The sequence below is a fragment of the Pyrgilauda ruficollis genome, unplaced genomic scaffold, assembly GCF_017590135.1.
Source record: "Pyrgilauda ruficollis isolate IOZ18807 unplaced genomic scaffold, ASM1759013v1 scaffold5, whole genome shotgun sequence".
NCBI lineage: Eukaryota > Metazoa > Chordata > Aves > Passeriformes > Passeridae > Pyrgilauda > Pyrgilauda ruficollis.
The window spans coordinates 897,341-918,226 of NW_024526599.1; the positions used below are offsets into that span (position 1 = coordinate 897,341).

The 20,886-nt window shown below is 37.7% G+C and overlaps 1 protein-coding gene across 1 annotated transcript in view; it reads right to left on the reverse strand.

Moving 5' to 3' along the window:
- The window catches only part of COL25A1 (collagen type XXV alpha 1 chain), a 295,372-nt gene that overhangs the window by 54,455 nt on the left and 220,031 nt on the right, over positions 1-20,886 (reverse strand). Inside the window, exons 13-17 of the mRNA XM_041479910.1 lie at positions 16,031-16,057; positions 13,557-13,601; positions 4,570-4,623; positions 2,964-2,990; positions 559-603 (exon numbers count right to left, since the gene is read on the reverse strand). Coding sequence (XP_041335844.1) covers positions 559-603; positions 2,964-2,990; positions 4,570-4,623; positions 13,557-13,601; positions 16,031-16,057 — 198 coding nt within the window. The remainder of the gene's footprint in view (positions 1-558; positions 604-2,963; positions 2,991-4,569; positions 4,624-13,556; positions 13,602-16,030; positions 16,058-20,886) is intronic.

Consider the following 20,886-nt stretch of genomic DNA (forward strand, 5'->3'; position numbering starts at 1 on the left):
TTGTAATCTGCAACAATGAACTAAGAAGGTATAAAGGCAGGTTATTGTTGATGTCACTTGGAATAAAGATTTGAAATCTGTTTATCGTCAGCTCTTGATTTCCCAGCTGCCAGTTTGGGAGGAAAGTTGCCTATCACGATACCATAATTTTGTCCCATATTAGTTTGGCCCCAGTCTTTGATGGAAACACAGAAGGGGAAAAGATAAAGGGTATACCAGAAAATATGGCTGCAATTCAAAGGGGCAGTTCCAACTGGCAGGTTGTGACCAAAGCTTCTGTATGATGCAAATTTCAACAGAGGAGTGCTAGTTAGAACCATGCTGATATATTATATACTAGGGCTACCACTGTATAAAGTAAGAAATCTTATGCTTAGTTGGACAGAAGAGTGAAAATTTTTCTGCTGTTCATAAAAATGAACCAAATCGTTCACCTTAAAAAAAAAAACAATCTCAAAATGCATTTTTCTTTTGAAAAAATTACTATTTTCATTATTTTGTCATAGTATAAGCATGCCTAAGGCACACAATTTCTTCTCTGCTAAAAAGTGTTGTTACCTTTTCTCCTGTGTCACCCTTCAGTCCATTCTCACCAGCATCCCCCTATAATTGAAACACACATATTTTAATGATTTTCTGTAAGCACACAGTATGCAGAGAAGAGTCAGATTTCCAACATGATTAACAATGCAAGCTGATGTTGTTCATCAGATAGTCAATCTCTGTGGCATGGTCAGGAAGTGGCTATGTCTTACACAGACTTCACTATAACTGCAATCCTTTTCACAGATCTGTAAAAAACTCCACCACAAAGCATCAAAATACCTGCTGGCATAATCTACCATCTTTCTCAGTTCACTGCAGCTTAGCAAGGAAGCAATGATTTAATGATTTTATGATGATTCAGCACTCTAAATTACAAATACATTTTTCTTCCTAACACATACACATTCACCCAGATGCATCTAAAAAAAATCAGATGACAGTTAGACAATCCCAATAGTTTTTATTGAGATTCTCAAGTAATTTATAGCACATACTCTCTGAGTCTGAAGTCCTTCATGAATGATTCACAAACTAAAAAAAAATTCACTAAATGTCACTCCTCCAAGGAGCAAACAAATGACTTTATCTCTACATAAATTCTATGCACTGTTTTTGTTAAAAAAAAGTGATATTCAGATAATACCTTTTCATGGCTGAGTAGATATTTTCTATTAAAAAAATGCCCAAAATTTTAAAATAAAAATTTCACAATATTTATCTATAAAAAAACCTATTTTCCACCTAGTCATGTAACCATATAAGAAGTCCAGACTATATCAAATACGTTATATGTTGTTTAAGGCTAACAATACAGGCTAAAAATTTCTGTGGGAGTTGAGGTTCATGTAAAGTGCAATAAGTATTTAAAATGCCAAAAATATAGATAAAACCAGAGCCTAAGTAGACTAAAACAGAGCCTAAGTAGACTACTGGCCTTGGTCTGATAACCAGTAGTATTGTTCAAATAACATTATTCAGTATCTGTCATATTGTTCTGAAAACCTTAATGTGAAATCCTTTTGGAGAGGACTTAGCAATTTATACATCACAGCCACTGATCCAATGGGAACCAGCTAACAACCTAGCAGCACTGTAATTAAGGAAACATACAAGAAATATGGAAGAATAACAGTGAGGAATGTTACTCAAGTTCAATTAACATGATAAACTTACTGGGGGGATCTGCAACCACACTTTTTAGAAAAAGACAAAAGATAATTATGGAAAAATAGAATGGTTTTAAGTGACAAAAATTCACTACATATTAGAATTCATTGTTATTCCTTTTATGTCTGAAAACAAACTAAGGATTACTGAAGTGCTTTAAAAATATCATTTTAACAGAATATATTTCATTATGCATATTTCATGATTACATAGTTCTGCATGTGGGGTACAAACTTTCAAAATTTCCCTATATTATTTTCATGGTGTACTTTTGAAAATGTGAAATTAATTGCCTTGGTAAAGTATGCTTCCAGCTGCTATTACACAGATTTATATGGAACTGGAAGTGAAATGCAGTTGTAGCTGCAAAGACACAGGTAAACTTTTCTCAACAGAAAACTGCACCTCAGTACAAACAAATTATTTTTTAAACATAAGCTCAGTATACTTGCAGAAGATGAGGCTGTGTATGGATTCCTACTCAAAATAAGGTTTATGCTATTTCTCAAGGTGAGGAAGCTCAGCTCTAATCTCACTGTGCTCCTACCAACCACCATGCCTGGAAGAGCAGAATTATACTCCCCTTCTGCAGCATGGAGTTTGTTCCACCCCCTTGTCTTGCCCTGGTAGGACTGGACATCAGAGAAGCAATTTCTTGCGAACTCACTGCAAGTAAGAGCCCCATCAGTGTGCCTCTCCAGGCAGCATCACTGGAGATCAGGGGGGGAGACTCCCTTGCTCCTACTTAAGCTAACCCAAACACAAATGGAGCATTCCACTTTTATTTTTTATTCAATTTTTATTTTTTATTCCATTTCCATTTTTATTTTTAGTACATGGAGAGCTTGTTATCACTTAGAATCTATGTAGTTTTACCATTCTGTTACCTAATTGTTTTATTCCACACAGGTGTCAGAACCTCAAAACCAAGGTATGAGAAATGTGAGGATCTCTAATTTATTCAGAGAGGCTCATCATTTTCTGAGGCTCACCACAGTTAGGATTAGTTGCCTGATTGCTCATCTGTGCAGCCTTTAACACAAAATCACTGCACCTGTGACTAATCCCACTGCAGTAATCACAGATCAATAACTTCCATTAGGAGGTATTATCTGACCCTTGGAAAGGCTGCACTGTGCCACTTAAGTTCTAGGTAGGAGCTGTGGTTTTTTATTTTTAAACTTGGGATGAGTTCACTCCAAGCAAGTTACCCAAAACAGAAACACAACAAAGGAAGTGAAACATCTCACCTTTTCTCCTCTTTCTCCAGGGTCACCCTAAGGAAAATAATTGGAGCAAAGAAGTGGTAAGTTATTAACTCAGGCAAAAACAAAAGTGTTAGCCTTTCTATCATTAGTTATTACTAATGTTAGTATTACTATCCTTACTAATAATTATGTCACTACTGATGACAACGTCTCAGATGACACAATACAACAAGAAAATCTCCAATGAACAATAAAATAAGTAAATTTAATAGATCTCAATAGACAATACAAGTTCAATATTTTTTTTTAAAAGCATCAATGGTTTGCATTGAAGACCTCTCTCTCTACTTTGTCCTAGATCCTGACAAACAGGCATATGTCTTTGAGAAGCAGTCTGCAGGGACCTAGGCGGCTCCTACATGTGGTTCTCCTTGTTTTGGGAACAAACAAAAGAAACAAAAAGTCTGGATGTCTTATGATTCTGTCAACGGTTCAGAAGGTTCCTCAAGAGAGAGAAAATGCCTTAAGTGTCTTGAACAAATTCATAACTGTTCCAGAGTAAAGAGCCTTCAGTGCTCTTTATGTTCTCTGTAACAATCTCTGTAACAAAAAGATGGCTTATAGCCATTATTTTTTTCAAAATTAAAACGTGCTTGAGAAACTGCAAAAGCACTTTTGCACACCAGCCTGACCCTGACAACTCATCTTCTCTGCATTTCTGGCTCAGAGCTGCACTCTGGCTCATATTTGTCCCTTTTGATGGCTGGCAGTCGCTAGGCAACTCGGGGACTACAGCTGTGAATACAAATTAAGCATCAACTGCCATAATTTGGCTTATTCTGTATACAAAGTAAGAAAAGGTCATGCTCCCAAATGGTTTGTTTTCATTCCTGATGGACAAGCAGTCAGTCAGTAAATGTAAAGAGGCTGCCTTGCATGTCTGTCAGCAGCAGCATGATGCACAGAATCAGCTGAGGAGCACATGTGCACCAGAGATCCCATCACTCACAGCTGATGGGATTAGAAATTAGCATTACCCCCTCCAAGAGGTCCACAGATCCCATCATCTTGGACATGTTGAGTTTTCTTTTAAATGAAGTTATCATCATAAGCTTTATGTTCTATTTCACTTGTTCAATATTAAAACAGCAGAACAAACTACAGAACAATAAAGTGCAAAGAGTCATTCTGATGTAACAAATAGAGGCTGAGACATGCTCCTAATGAGGCTTGTTGCTAACTTCCATAATAGCAGGATCAGCCCTCAAGACTTCACCCTGACATTTGTCAAAGAACTGACTGCAGCAGTTCTTGAAAAGAAGCCTGAAACACATTGTAAATGGCATAAACAAAGCCTTTCTGAAAAGGTCCCCAAATTCTCAAACACTTGCAGGCATATTGCATTCAGCTGGCAGTGGAGGCCTATGAATCAGTGCCACTGACTGGAATTATACATGCACAGCAGAAGAAAATGCTTCTTTATGGTGAGATGTGTAAAGCCTCTTACAGCACTGATCACTGGAGGGAGCAGATCATTAAAAGCCAGTCAGAATATGAACTACAAACCCAAACTGGAAAGCACAACTGTCATCTACACATGCACTCACATACTCTGTGCTTCTGTTTTTAATTCATTTTCAGTACTGACCTTAAGCCCTGCTTCTCCCTTCTCTCCTGCTATGCCAGGCAAACCAGGTTCACCCTAAAGGCAAAGAAAAAGAAAGATGAAGTTAAGAAAGACATGATGAAATATATGAACCTTCTCATAATGGGTCAGTAATGATAAACACAATTTTAAAAGACTCTGCAAAGATGTAGTCCACAGCTGGGCACTAAAATGACTTATTTTGTCAGTTAGGGTGGATTAACTCTAATCCATGCAAGGTAAGAAATTTTTCTTCTGAAACAGGTGGAAACACACAGATGTCACAATAAACAGAGAGGAGACCTATGACTCCTGATTCTTAAAATCTGTCCAATGAGCCTTAAAAGCACAGTCTTCCCAGCAAGACTGCCAATGCTTTCCTCTTCTCTACAACTTAGAAATGCTGCAAGAAAGGCTTGTCTTAATTTATTTTGACATTTGTGCTTCTGGTCTCAGACGGAAGACAGATAATGAGAAAAATGAGAAGGGCCTGTTTCAGAAATGGAAGAATTTGGAAAAAGAGAGAACTTTTCAATTTTTAAAATATACTTTGCTTATCCATTTTTTATACCAGTGGTTGAAAAGTGGTTTTAAAAGATTTAAAAACTGTCAGTATTACATCAATGCTCCAAATTTTGGGTACGCTCAGTGGGTAGTATATTACTCTTCTACAGTTTAAGGAGTCATAAATTATTTTCATGAGTCAATCAGCAAATAACACTTATTTTCAATCTTCTTCCCTATCTTCAGTTTTAAAAATAAAGAAGCAAACAAGAAAAAAAAACAAGTCAAACACAAACAAAACACTCTAAAAGATTATTTTTATTATCTAAAAGATATCCCACATTTATGGGAAAATGATAGATAATCATTTTAGATAAAATAATGTAATGGTTAGACTTTATTGTAAAACAACTAGAGCTTATGGCTTATTATTTAAAAGCTTCTGCAGATGTATATCTCAGTTTCACAAGAAATACCTTTGATAACCCTCACATACAGAACTGCATCACACTTCTGACATGGCAAAACACATTAAAATAACAGCCAAAGACAGATTTTAAAAAGTCTGCAGCTAGGTCCTTCTAAAAGCCTTTGCTATTTAAGTGTAGAAAAATGTGGAAAAGTTAAATCCAATAGCTAACATAGCAATCAAATTTGGAACAGTAGTTTGTATCAGAAACTCTGAACAATTTTCACACAGTGTTCAAATTTAGTACACATGATGAACCAATCCTCTACTCAGAAGTTACAGAGGCATTAAGATAAAGGCTCTTCCAAACACAAGACATATTTTCTAGTCCTCCATAAAAGTCTCCTATTAGGAACTTATCTCTTTCTTACTTCTGCAGGCAGATTTAATCATAGATGTATTAACTCTGATTATCCATGAAAGCAAGTTCCATTGTACTTCTAAATTAGGTAATGGAATCATTAATTACATTTCCATTTCCTCAAGAGTTTCAAAAAACAAACCAAAATCATCGAAGTTCTAGCAAAACTCTAAGTGAGGCATTTTCCAAGCCAGAGCAAAAAATGTTAGGTACCATTAAGCCCTCAGGGAATGAAACAGTCACTTGTGTCAGCCCCTTCTCAAGGCCCCTTTGTACTACAGTAGCTGTGAGGCTGATAAAGTGGCACAGGCATTTGATATATGAGTGCTCAGGATTTGAAGCTGTTGGAGATTAGGTGTGAGTGTCCTAAAGGATTGACCTAAAAGGCTCTTGAAGAAAATTGCCAGTTGACAAAACGAAGCAGAAGGGACCCATGAATATACACTTGTTTCTCCTCATCCCCACACCCCAAACACGCTTGCTTCTGTCCCCTTCATTTTCAAACAGCTGCTGTCAGCTGATGCTTTCAGGGGCTTAAATCTCTAATCAAAAGGTTGAAGTTCCAGGCTTGCACTTTCCTCCCAGGTTCACATATCAGTGCTATGGATGCAGAGGCTACTGCTGTGACAAAAAGGAGACCACAAAAATAGAACCAAAAAAAAATTTTTCTTTGGAAAAAAGTGAAAACCTCAGCCTGTCACCTAGCCATAGTAAATCCCCATTCATACCAACAATTGCATTTCTGACCTATATGCAACTTTGCTATGCTCAGCACTTCACTTACAGTACTGAAAGTACTAGGCAGAGATACTTGAAGCGCAGAAACTAGCTCTGGGAATAGGAAAGACTGAAGGCAAACCTAGAAGGAGAACACAGAAAAGACCTTGTGCCTTTATGTTTTTGTAGTGATTGTCTTCTGTTGCTAACGTTCAGAAGAACAGGGAAAATATTCCTTTCCCTATGTTAGACCTTTATTTTCTTGTCTATACAAAGAATCAGTGAAAAGAAGTGAAAATGTACAGCCCATAAGATGTTCTATGTCTTAGCCCTGATGAACATTCCCAGTGCACAGCTAAACAAGCTTTGTGCCAGGGAGCCTCCCTTTGTCACTCTGCATGTCTTGCAGGCATGGCAGCCTGGCTTTCTGTGCAGATATTTTTTACAATTCCAGTAAGCCTTAACATAAAGCCCCCAAAATAAACAAGAAAACCAAACGACAAAACAAAAATAAAAATGGTCCACTCAAAGTAGTCATGAAGCAAAGAGCTGATAACTTTTGAAGAAGATTAGATTGATAGCTCTTCCCTACTCAAACACTGTGTTATTTTAGCCATGTTGGTCCCAAAAAATGGTTTTGATTCTTGGCATGAAAATAATTTAAAATGTTTCTATTAGGAAGCATGTTAGGAAGTTTAGTTACTTTAATTAATTTATCTATTTATTGCTAAAAGCATGTATTAAAACCAGAGTACAAAATGCTGTAAGAGTAAAGCTGGAGTGTAAAATGCAGTGTAAGTACACTTCAGCCCCACAGGTTAGTTCTTTGGAGATGAATAAAAAGCACAGTTGACCTTTTAGAGGCTGAAGATGATGACCCTGCTATTCAAGGAGTGATGCATGCAAGGGAACACCAGATACTCAACAATGTCATTCAATGCAACAATTTAAATCACACTGCTTTTCAACCTGATAAAATGAAAGAAACTATAAAGCTAAATCCTCAATGTCACATGGTTTTTACATTCACCAGGCCATGGCTAATGTCATTCCTGACTGCTGTTGTAGTCTGTCTTTAATAGCATTGACAGCAAAGGTGCTAGGCTGCAGAAGCAATTGTCTCCTGCACATCAGCTAGCTTTCAAATCAAGGCAGCAGATTTTTATTTATTTTTTCTTTCATAGAATCACAGAATGCCTGAACTTTGAAGGAGATCACCTTTGAGGCCCTTACTTGGATTCTACCCAGTATGTCCATATCTTTCTTGTAGTGAGGAACCCACAGCTGGACACAGTACTCCAGGAGTGGCCTCGACAGTGTTTTTTCCCCCATTTAAAGAGTAATTTTTTCAATAGTACATCTAACTTTAGCTCACAACTCACCTTTCTCCAGTCATTTCTCCCCTGAGAAATTATTGCTCAGTAACAGAGTGATGGCAATCATTCTAAAACTTTCTAGTGTCTATAAAACCCAACCCATGATCCCAGTCAGAGAATTTATGAGGGCTAAACTGCACTCTCGCACAAGAAAAAGATACACGAGCCAGAGAAATTGTGTGAAGGTACCCTCAGAGCATACCTTTGCAGCTTTTCCCTAAAATGGACAGACAGTGGGGAAGATGCTGTGGTGAGGTGTGAAGTGTCTCGGTACTCAATTTAAAACAACTAAATTGCCCTTTCTGCCCTTCTGCGTTCTTATTCTCAGCTGAACCCACCGCAGAAGCTGTCCTGTGCAACAAGCACTGTGTGCAACTACCATGATACACCAAAATAAAAACAAAATTCTCCCTCCGGGCACTGAGGTGGGCTGTGATTTCCAAAGGCCACCTCAACAAAGTGCGGCTTCACTGACACCGTGATGGAAAGAGCAAGAGCTCCGTGGGATGCTGGGGTACCAGCGGCATCTTATCTCAACATCCTCTCTATCAAAGTTCTGCTGTACCAAAGTAGCAACAAAACTACCAGATGCACAAACGTCATGCCCCACATTGGTGAACATGCAAATATTGCATTAGAAATACTGTTTAGGTAACCCTTGACTTCTTTTTCATATGAAGGTACTTTTATGTTGTAACTTGACCAAGCCCCTAACTCTTTCCTGTATTTGGGCAAAGGACAACTTTCAGCACTCTGATCAATAAATAGGTATAGCAGTTTCCTCAGATACTCTTGTGGTAGGGGCAGTCTTAATGCTTACACTGAAATGAATCTGAATTTGGTGAGTACTCAGGTGTGTAGAGCACTGCTTGGGCTCTGCTGGTAATATGAGAAAAAAAATCTGTCAATATGAACTAATAAAATCTAGTTCATAACAGGTCTGAAAATGTATTACCCGCTAGAGTCCATATTTAAGGAGTTGAGGCAGTTGAAAGCATGCTTACAGGAGTGTTTTCTGCCCCTGAGGCATATACCTTCATACCCAAAATTAATCAGCTAAAAATAACATGGCTGAAGGCCCCAGCTTTTCTTGTTCATAACAGAAAAACAGCCTGGAGGCTGCAGTTCTGAAATAGGTTTTGTTTTGGTGAGATGCATAACTCTCTACACCAGCTGGTTGATATCCACCTCACCCTGAAAGAAAAGCTGTCAGTATTGCTATATTTTTCAGTCACTAGAATGTAATCAATTTAAGGATAAGGAAACACAAGAGGCCCCAAACCTAATCCAGTCTAATTTTACTCTAAAATACATAGACGAGGACAGAGGGTAAAAAAGAGTTTTTTCAGTTTTTTTACTACGATTTCCATTTCAAACCAGGGTTGAATTCAATTCCTTTCAACTTGCTTTTTGCTCCCCTCAAAAGTAACTTAAAATTGTTTGTTTAAGGACTGGCAATCTCTCTTGGCCCACTCACCAACTGAAATTAAGTGGAAAGGCTCTTCAACAAGACTCAGCTGGCCTGCAAACCTGTCTGAGAATTTGTGAACTACATTTATAATGTTTCCTCCCTTTATCTGACAAAATGTTAGTACATGCATACCCTTCCCTTCGCTGAAGGAATTTGATACTGCCACCTTCAAAATTTGTTCCTACACAACACTGTACACAGTAATAATGAAATACATGCAAATTAGAGAAACAAAAAGTATGAAGAGAGCAGTAAGAAATGTGCATACCCAGACTCTGAATATACTGATAAGAAGGAAAATTCTTCTGAGGTTTATCATATTGCTATTGCAAATCTACCAGAAGAATTTGAAATGAAGGGATCTATCCTGACCATTCATTCTGTTTTCAATATACCCTTACAAAAAAAAACATCAAAAAATCAAGTACTACGTAAGAAAAAGCGATTTATGAAATTTTAGAGTGAGGGGATTATGCACTCCAGACAAATTCTTATTTGTAACAAAGAGAGTTATTTGCACAAACTCCAGAAACTGGGTTCCTTCAGGCCAAATACCATCTTAACTTCAGGAATCTCTGCTTTCCTCTTTGTGTGCTGATGCAGCCATTGACAGCCCTTATCAAATCAGCACCATTTAACAAATACCAGAATATATATTCTATACTTGTAGAGTTTAACTTTCCAAGAAGCCCTCTGTGGCCATTTCAACATGATTAATGTATGGATGTGATATCCTTAGATCACTGCAACCTCCTAGCTCCATGCAGAACTAATGTTTTTTCTACTTTTTGAGTGACTGAGGAACTTCTGCAAGGGATGGAGAAAGGCAAGTTTATCTTCCATTGTATTGGGATAGAAATAAACCTGAGGATTGCACAACAGTCTGCAAAAGAAAAGGAGCACTCAGAAAGTTTCCTTATCTTAGCAGGCTTTGCTCCATCCCAGAAACAACACTCTCTCCAGCTGCAGGTATTATTAAGCAGCTCCTTTCCAGTTACTGTTCTCAAGATAAACTTGCTGCAGTTTCTCAAATGTAGGAACAAATGAAGACTGTAAATGTGCTTGCAAGACTACCTGTAACGTTTCACAGGATTTGGCCTAATGTGTGAAGGTTTTATGGCAGTGATTTTGCTATTCTGAATACAAGAAAAATCTACTAGTTAACAGTCCTGCAAAAACATGTGGGTTGTGTAAAATTACACTTACTCTAATATCTAGAGACTGTCTAAGACAAGTGGTTCATATGTTAAGGGATTAAAAGACTGTTCTAAGTGCACTCAGAATTTATGATCTCATTCCCAGACCTATGGTCAGACTTGTCAATCATCTCCCGTAACTCAGTATTTCAATTAAAGAAGAGGTGAAAAGAAATAAAAAGGAAAATTACAGAGGCATGTAGATGATGGAGATGACCTAACTGTTTTGTCCAACTGCTTGAGGACAGAGCAAAGCTAATTCACTGCTGACATTCATTGGCTGAAAAATACTTCATTGTCCAAACGAGAAAAGCATTCACACACTTAATTTTAAGCATGTGCTTAACACTCACTGCCTTTTAAACCAAGGAAAAATATTAACTTGGAACTTAGTGCACTGCACATGCTGCTGTCTGACAGAGCAAGCTCACTGACCAAAAGGCAACCAAGACAGTAAGGCTTTTGTAAAGTCCTTTAACTACGTAACTTCTAAAAAGGGGATGACTCGCATCACACATGCAAGTTGAACCCAACTGTTCTGCAAGTCACCATGAATCTGAATGAGTAAAGCCAGAAGTGCCAGCAGCTGGCTCACAGTACAGCCCAACTATTAAAATCAGCACTCTGGTCCTCATCAACATCTTGTATGCTGCACTGCACTGAGAACCTGGTTTTTCATAGAAATTGGAAGAACTGACCTTTCGATAGCAAATATTAACATGGGACTGCTAGGCTGCATTATACTTCCTAACTTTAGACCAACACTGCTTCAGTTTAAACTTCATTTCTACCACTGTTTCCAAACTAACAGAATTTTTAAATCTATTTATTAAAAGAGATAGCAACATTCAACTTTCATCTGCCTAGTATTACATGAAAATAATATATTTTTTGCAAATAAGGAAGTGGTTTCTAGTCAATATCAATCAACAGTTGAGAATTCAAACTAAAGAATGCAACAGCAATTTCTTTTTATCGGTGTGGCTTTTGTCCTGGTACCTATGTTTCACTTTAGTAATTCAGGTTTTTTTTAAAAGGTCAAAAGTAAAGCAGTCCAGCTACACTAAAAACACACTGACATCTTTAATAAACCGGCAATTTTAAAATGTCTGTGAAGTTATAGATAAGATGAATGTTGAAGTAAATCAAATAAATAGACACCTATAAATTGAAAATTCTGGAGTTTTTTTAAAGTGCAATTTAAAATTAATAATAACATTTAGAGATGTGTTTGCATCTTCCCATAATGTTTAACTGCACATTTCTTTTATTCCCCCTGAAACATGAAAGCAGATAAGTCTATGTGGTCTTCTAAAAATAGACATGCAACAACCTTGCCAAAGAGCTTAAAAAAATTCCCTGTCTCCCAAAATGACACATTAATCACATATTTGACACATTTCATTAATATCAATTTTTTCTGCTCATTTGAGGCAATTTTTCTGGCTGGAGTTTGCATGAGTACTATTAAAAATAAAGTTATTGAATAAAATATGAATCATCACTTCTGTTCTATTCAAAGCAGTTTCCAGCTTCACCTATCTAGTCTTCCTTCTTACATATTCCTACAGATATGCCGCAAAGTAAATTTTCACTGGCATTTCAGTCAGGCCACAAAAATTACTTGAATAATGTACAGCAACAGCATCTCAGTAGGTAAGCACTGTCTACCATTCCTGTTGCAATTGAATGCAGTTATAAAATATGAAGGAAAAAATCTGAAGACTTCATGCTAACTTGTTTCATATTATTTTATTATAAATTCTGCCATTAAATACATATATGTACGTGTGTGATATTTTTTATTTTGTTGTTTCACATTAATTGTAATACTCTGAATAGCTTAAAATAAATTCCTATCACTATCACTAAAGTGAATGATTATTACATTATTTCTTACATTAGTTCTAATAACCACTCTGAAAACACAGGTCTAATACTATGTATTATGTTATTAGAAACAATACATCCTTTTTTCTTTTTTAGGAAAGAAGAATTGAAAGTAAATTGTTTGAAACATCACTTATTCCTAGGGCTCTTGGTGAGGGAAGCAGAAGAGAGGATTGTCTAATACAACCCTTATTCACTACCATCTGCTGCTGCTTGAACCTGGTGAACATATAGATCATACATTTTCCTTTTGGCATCCCTTGCCAGTGCTTTTGAAGTTCACTAGGAATGCTAGGGCCTGTGAGAACAACAGATGGATAATACTCTTTACAGACAAGGAGGAATACTATTTAAACTTCATCACCCAGATTTGCCAAGAAACCTTAGCAATGCTGTAACACAGCCCTGCTGCTTTACTGTGACCTCTCCTTATGGAGGGCCATTCTGAACTCTGACAGTGACTTGCCTAAATTAGCATTTCCTCTTGGTTGTGTTCAAAACTATTTGTTTGATTTACTCCTCTGTGTTTTCATCCCCAAAATTCAATTTCTAATTATCCTCCAGCTGCACTTCTATTTCTTTTTACTTCTCTATTTATAGGTTGCATTAACAATGTACTGGCACCACTTCAATACCTAATATCAATGTAAGTGTTTGCATTATGAGGCTGAGTTAACAAAAAGTAAAAAACCCTTTGTTTGTAAATATGCTGACTCAAGTAACAGACTATTAATATGCATTCCTTTCTACAACCCATCAGTCATCACCAAATTTGGACACCAGACTTTCAGCTTAATTAATTTGCTGCTTGTTCAGGTAAAACTAGAAAAAAATTACTTCAGAGCACAAAGGACATTATGCTGTATTATACATGGTCTTTTCCATGAGGCCAATTTGAAACCACAGTTCTGGATATAAGGTTGCATATTGCTCATGTGAACAAGCCCAAAATTGCTTCAATCCACTACATAAATAATGGCAGTGCTGAAAAAGTCAGAGAACTCACCACTTGTCCATCTCTCCCTGGAACACCAGGCACTCCGACAGAACCCTGGAGGGAAACAGATGCCAGTGTTTAGCAAATTAAACAGGTCATGAAACCTTTCATCTCGTAATACAGTATTTAGAAATAATGGTGAATGTTTGCTTATTGGAACTGCAATAAATTTTTCAAGAACTCATTTTTATCCAAGCTGAGCTCTCCTTTCAGTTGAGATTTTATACTAATTAGACATATTCTCACATTGTACGTTTTAAAGACTGTATGGCCTTTTCCAGAAACAAGCTTCAAGCTCATGTTTTCTAATGTTGTTGAGGCTTCACAAGAAATGTAAGAATTGAAATGCTTTTCCATTTAATGCTCTCAATAAGTTTCGAGACTGATCCTATGCAATCAAATATAGCACCTGAACAAAACTATTAATGCTTCTAGAGGGATCATTCAAGCTCAGTAACTTGCAGCACCAATCAGTCTCAAGGCTTTTAAGAGATAATACACAGTGATTCAGTCTGGCAGTACAAATTACAGATGCACTTTGAAACTGCACCAATATTACTGCAATCAGAGTTAGAAGGTCAATACAGGCCAAACACAAGTGACAAAGAAGAAAAAAAAAAATATGACATTGGAGGGATCTTTTTTACGAAGCCCTCATACTGTAAGTTTCTATGTGATGGATAATTTTTTTGAAGGACCTTGTGCAACTTGCTATGGAATGAAAACACAGAGCATGGAAATCAGGAAAGCTGCATCTGCTTGTACAGCATTCTCCTCTTATTTATAAAGATGGTGCTGCACAGCAAGGGAACTCAAAGAATTGCTGCATGGCAATTCCCCCTCCATTTTGCTTAGAGGTGTCACTAAAATCATCACCAACACCCAAAGGAAATGCATTCAAAATGGATGCAGACATTTGTCAATTAATAGAGTTGGGAAATCCTGTGAAACAGGAAAAGGAACCAACTCATGAGGGTCTCAAGAACACTCCAGGAGCCAGTAACAGAGCTTTGAATCAGTAAGAAATAATACACTGCATCCCAGCATATCTCCTTGACTCACAATGCTCTCCCCTTTCTCCCAAAGCTTCCACTTTGGCATCCTTGCTGTCTCTTTTTGCTGGATACATAGTCATGGCGTTAAGCTACTGCAAAGGTGCCTGAGTGAACGTTTTCACATCTCTGTACCATTTTTCCAGAAAATCAGAAGACAAAGCTCAGGAGAGCATTAAACCATCAGCCTCAATAAACCATCCCATGTATAACAGTTCCTCCTCTCAGTGGCAGCTGATTATTTTTCTTACGAAACACAGGATGTTAGGAAGTGTGAAATGAGGCGGATTCTACCGTGATAAGTAAATGTTTATCAGATATTCAGAAGTTCATCAGCACGCGGGTTTTGCTGATGTCATACAGGCAAAATATGCTCCTCCACAATTCTGAGGGTATAGCTTTGTAATGGCAACTTAGACATGAGCCACATTCCTGCATTGCCAAAAACAAAGGGTAGTCCTCTCCTTCAGCCTGCAAACTCTATACAGCCCACAGCTGCCAAAATTCCACCAATTTGTGTACTTTGGGATTATGTTTTTACATATCACAGGCTTTTCTTCCTTTTGTTAAAAAAGTTTTGTTTTAACAGATGCTTCACTCCAAAGAACATAATCTCAGAAGAAGGAAAGCAGGCATCCTTCTCACATATGTCAATACTACTTATTCCATCCTCTTTTTTTTTCCCCCTTATAAAAATTATAGCTGCTTTATTAAATATCTTTCATACAACTTCTCAATCTTTTGAAATCAGCTAGAAAATTACTCACTTTGGTGCTATGTGAGTCAGACGCCGGAAAAGTACCACTCACTAGCTGTTACTGCTGATATTCTGAGGACTGTTTTAATGGTGTAATTCCATAAATCCTAAACTCACTCAATCAAACCGAGGCAGTCAGCTTTAATGAGTGTAAATAATGCTGAAGACATTCCCAGGAAGTCGGGTCTCAGGTTACCGAAGGAACAGGAAGACACCGGCAGACCACCTGAACACCACCGACCAAGCACTATTTATCAGCAACACCTACGTCCTTTGTTTCTGCTGGTCAATTCTTTAGTCATATGGCACTGATCTACTTGAGTAGAGACATGCATTTAATCAGAAACTTTATCTCCCCACCTTTCACAACGTTTTAACTTTGGTTTCCTAATCGTACCAGTGTATGAATGGGAAAATTATAGTGACCTTTTCACCTGAAAGTTAAGCAGACAGATTGAAAACAGTCTGCTCTGCACTGCTTGAACTTCTTATGATGGGGGAAATGGGAAATCTTGTGTCTCACATTATATGGCTCCATTTTGCAAAAACAAAATTCAGAACCTAAGCTAATTGATTCAATGCAGTGTACAGTAGCTTATTCCATTCACCTTTTCTGCTTGCAATTTGGCACGGGAGGAATAATCACTTTCACAGCATTGTTGTTTATACTATACCTTTTGTCCTGGAGGCCCCTGAGGTCCCTGCAAAGGGAAAACAATTCAATTAACATCAAAACTCCAGCCAATTTAAACTGAAATGACTAATTAAGACTGTCTTACTGTGTAAGCACTCTGATACTGGACTGAAACCAGCTGATGTTTTATAAATCAAAGAAAAGTAAGAGTTTATGCTCAAAACGCACAATGAATCTTTCCTCTTCACTTTTGGAACTGATCTAACTACTACCCAGAATACTCAAATTTTCCCCCTTCTAATATTTTCTCTTCCAAGCCATCTGTTTCTTCTAATACTGACAAATCTCCCAGCATTAAGTTGACTGTGGTTTTTCTCTCTTATATCAGCCAACAGCCAGTTGTGTGTCCACAGTAATATATCAGCTTGTCAGCATAAAAACAAGGTTTATGCAAACAAGCATTTTTGTGATAGAGAGAAGCATAAACCTCAAAATCTTCTCACCTTCTAAGTATCAGCACACATGACTGTGTTATACCAAACTTGTCATGTGTGCCATCATTTGCAAGTCAAGAGAAAAATCTTTAACTTCAGAAATTGTTGAGAATGCTATTGGGAAGCAAAGAACCACCGTTTTGTCCCCATGACCTGAGAAGGCAGGAAGAGATAGCTCAGGAAAGCTTAACTTTCCTTAATGTCATACAGGAGTCAAAGTCATGTTGATATTAAGAGGACCCATTTCTCATCTGGTGTCTCTGAAGAACCCAGGTGGCCACAATGGAGAGGGGAAACAGAGAGAGAGAAAGAAGATCAACCAGCCACATCTAGGACACCAGTCTGTTTTGGTAACACCCAGACCATGTCCACCACAGCTCCATGCATGTTTGTCCCCAGGTTCCTGCTATGGGCACTGGTGCAAATTGTGGCTGCTGGTGGTGTAGCAAGCAAAGTGAATTCATAGACCATGAGGGTGCAAAACCCAACACAAAAACTGGGAAATTCAAATCCTTCTAATGTGAGAAAGAATAAAAGAAGAACTGATTGATACCAGAACTGCAATTATTCAGGAAAACAAAAGGATTTCTGCCTCAATATGTGACACTGATTTTATTCTTAAATTAGTGTGAAGTTAGGCAGAATCCTCCACGGTCAGCAGATGGAACATTGCTTGCTGGAACATTGCTCTGATGCAACTTTAAACTGCTAACAAGGAAAAGCTCCACTGGTGGTAATTCTGAGTGCTGCATCCACTGATGTGGATGAAAGCCTTGCAGTTTTAAATGTGGATTGGTATGTCTAAGGTTTGGTATCAAACCTTGCAAAAGCATAGATCAATGCTGCTTCTTGAAAGTTTTGCCTGATTGTTTTAACAGAAGAAAAGTATTGTGAGCATCTCCTTTAGACTGCAGGGACAGATTCTGATAAAGGAAACCCACCTTTACTCCTTTCCCTTCAAAACAAAGCAGAAGTACCTAAGCACTCAGGACTGGTGATGATCAAAGCAATGAATATAGTGAGCATCTGCTTTTTCAGGTGGAGAAAAATGTCCCCATCTCACAGTGTTTCACAAAACTATTTAAATCAAGCCTGCTTTTGAAGTAAGTGCCTGAGAGTGAGTGATCTGCTGAGTAAGGAACCACAAATAGAACAAGTCCACAAACAGTGTTCTTCCCTTTCTTTGAGTGCCTGACACTTCTCTTCTTCTGTAAGAAAGACACAAGTTTGTCTAGCATTTCAAAAACACCAAGAAATTAATGTTCAAACTAATGCTTTCCCTACAGCAATGGTATCAAAACAGGCTCCAAATGTCTACAAGCTGGGCATCAGTTGTCTGTTGACCTGTTGCAAAGTAACCTGCTGCATTTCAGGGTTATTTCAGGTCTTGGGAAAAATCCCTCCATCAGTAGGCCACAGTGAATACAGAACAACTGAAGACCTCCATCATAGCTCATACCAGCTATTTTTATGGCCAAGGGATGGATAGATCAGTTTATAGCTACTTAAGAAGCTACTAAAACCTTCTAAAGACCCTCAGCTATATTAAATTACCATTTGGGAGCCCTTAATACAATACTACTGTATGAAGGAAAAATGATAATTCACTTACTAATATTAGCCCCCAAAGCAACCTGTTAAATGTACTCTCTGTTGAGGACTTTCTGCCTGGTGCTTGCAGCTGTCAGCCTGTGGGATGGATATAATTCAAGACATTGCAGAAAACATTTTTTCCCCCAGAATTTCCTCTTCATCCCTGACATCATTCCAGCTTCTCAAGATGAGTTACTGAATATGAAAATATTTACATAGTGGCATGGTCTCGCTCTTTTGGTGACTTTAAAATGAATCATTCAGAGAAAAGATGCAGTAGATACTTATCAAAAAATATATTATGCAATTAGAAGTTTTCAATTTCTGGTACTTCAGCCTTTACTCAGACTGGAAGTAGCCCTGGTGTTTCACAGCCACTGATCCACTTGATGACTTGAACAGTCCTCAACAGTACAGCTACCTTCAGAAACTGTATAGTATTGACTCAAAAAACCGATTTCAAATAAAAGCTTACCTAAAGGGACACATTTCACAATTTACATAGAGACAACAAGTCCTTTTTATCCTTAGAATGTTCTGACTGTAAAACATACCCGAAGAGAAACAATTTTTTTTAAAGCACTGCTCCCTAGCACTGGGAAAGAAGCTCCAAGTCATTGGAAACTTAACAGCTCATTCACTGACAGCTCTCATCCCTCCCCCACATAAGCCAGCAGCCATTTAACAGAAAACACAGAATTAGGTTACTAACAGAAAACTTCTTCAAAAAAAAAAACAAAACATAAAACCTGTAGAACACCGCAGAATGGTGCTTATTTTTCTAGAATTACCTAAAATCTCTGATCAAGGTACAGAATGACATTGGAGAAATAGAAACAAACAAGTAAATAAAATACGGTAAAAAGAAAAAAATAGAAAAGAATAAAATGTAAAAAATTTAAAACAAAAAACCAAACCAACTAACCAAAAAAAAAAACCAAAAAAAACCCAGAAACCAAAAAAACCCAAAACAAAAAGGTTCTTTGGCTTATTTCCAGAAGAATAAGTGACAGCTTTTAGAAGAATCTATGTAGAAAATTCCATATGAACATGCGGATTTTTCCCCCGTATTATTCTACTGAACTGGGGAGCATCCTGTGGTACCCACTTGATGAACAGACAGTAAGACCAGAAATCAGAATCTCTATGTAGGTCTGGAGACAGAAGCAGAAGGCAAGAAATATGTGAACATTTCCAACCAATTCCTCAGGATGCTTTGTTTTGATGTTTTTCTCTGTTTTTCTTCAGCTGCTCTGTGCACCGTAACAGCTGCAGCAATATCCTAGCCCTGCTGTTTGCTCCAGCACATCCAAAGGGATGCTTTGCAAATGCAGGCTCAGCTAAGCTTCCCACTGGACAGATATTTTGCCCCTGGGTCCTGGCAGGCAGTGCAGAGCTGCTGCCACAGGTCCCCACCTCATTCCCCTCAAGCCCAAAGCCTCGGCTCCATCTACACCACACGGAACACACTGTCCCTCTGCCACCAACACATCTGGTGTATGAAGGAGGCAAAGCAGAAACACACAGCTCTTTAAAACCATTGGCTGATCAAGAAAACAAAACAATCCCAGAAGTACAGAATTCTTTCACCTCCTAACCACATACACGTATATATGATATCGGCCATTGTTCAATGACAGATTACGTTGATAGCAAATACTTGACTTTTGCCTGCATCATTGAAAGCTGCCAGGGTTTCCACAAAGGGATGCTTAGAATCAACTCCTAAACCACTGGCAATGGATGTCATAAAGCTCTTTTTATAAAGAGCATTTAGGCTTCAAGAATTTCAAAGAAAGTTTGTGAAAACCATTCAGATGAAGTGACTGCTCACAAGTGACTGCTCGTTTTCCAGGATTATGCCACTTTTCCTCAAATTGACACATATTCACAGAGGAACTTCAATTGTGATGGCTGAAAATTTTGGTTGCAAGAAGTCTTGAGTAGCCTAGAATAGGAAGATAACTAAATATAATGAAAATAAAATATAGTTCTTGTTCTTTCAGCCATCGTGAGCATTTCAGAAGAGCCCTTTGCCATCATGCCCAATTGAGTAAACTAGCTAGGCAGCTGCGACAACTTATTGCAGGGCTTCACTGAATTAGATTTTCATTCAAATAACTCCACAGTAGGAGGATGAAAAACGAGGTGTGTTGCTCCAAAGAAATTCAACTGCCCTCTGGAGAAGGAGAATTATTGATAATATCTAAACACTTGGAAAACTGGGTAACTAAGGATAAATACAAATGTGTACAAAAGTCTTCTATGCAACTGTGTTTTTTAAAAGGTAAAATATTTCCATTGTTACCTGCCATTCTTCAATCACTGTTTTTGGAAATCAACCAAACCTCCGGAGATTGTAGCATGTCAAGTCTTTGCATTACAGAAATGATTGAATGAAGTTGGACATTTCAGCTGGTCCTTAACAAGTAACTATTCAGAATAAATTAAAACAAAACAAAACAAAAAAAAAAAACCTCACAAAATAATATGCACCAAACGCTAACAAAAAGCCCAACAAACAAACCCCAACCCACCCTTACCTTCCCAAAATCAAACTAAACTGAAAAGATTTACCTAGGTATAGTAAAATAAAGTTTGGGGCCCAGCATTCTTACTACACCTCCTTTCTAATGTTACAATTATATTTTTTTTTTTATGCTTCATATGTTCCCTTTGTTTTAGCAAGCTGGAAAATAAGAAAATTCTGTCCTGTAAAGGTTAAAGCTGCAGTTTCAAAGAGAGAGAGAGTAATTCAGGGTGTGATACATTAGCAACCTTTTGTATTCAATTTCTAGGGACTCCATTG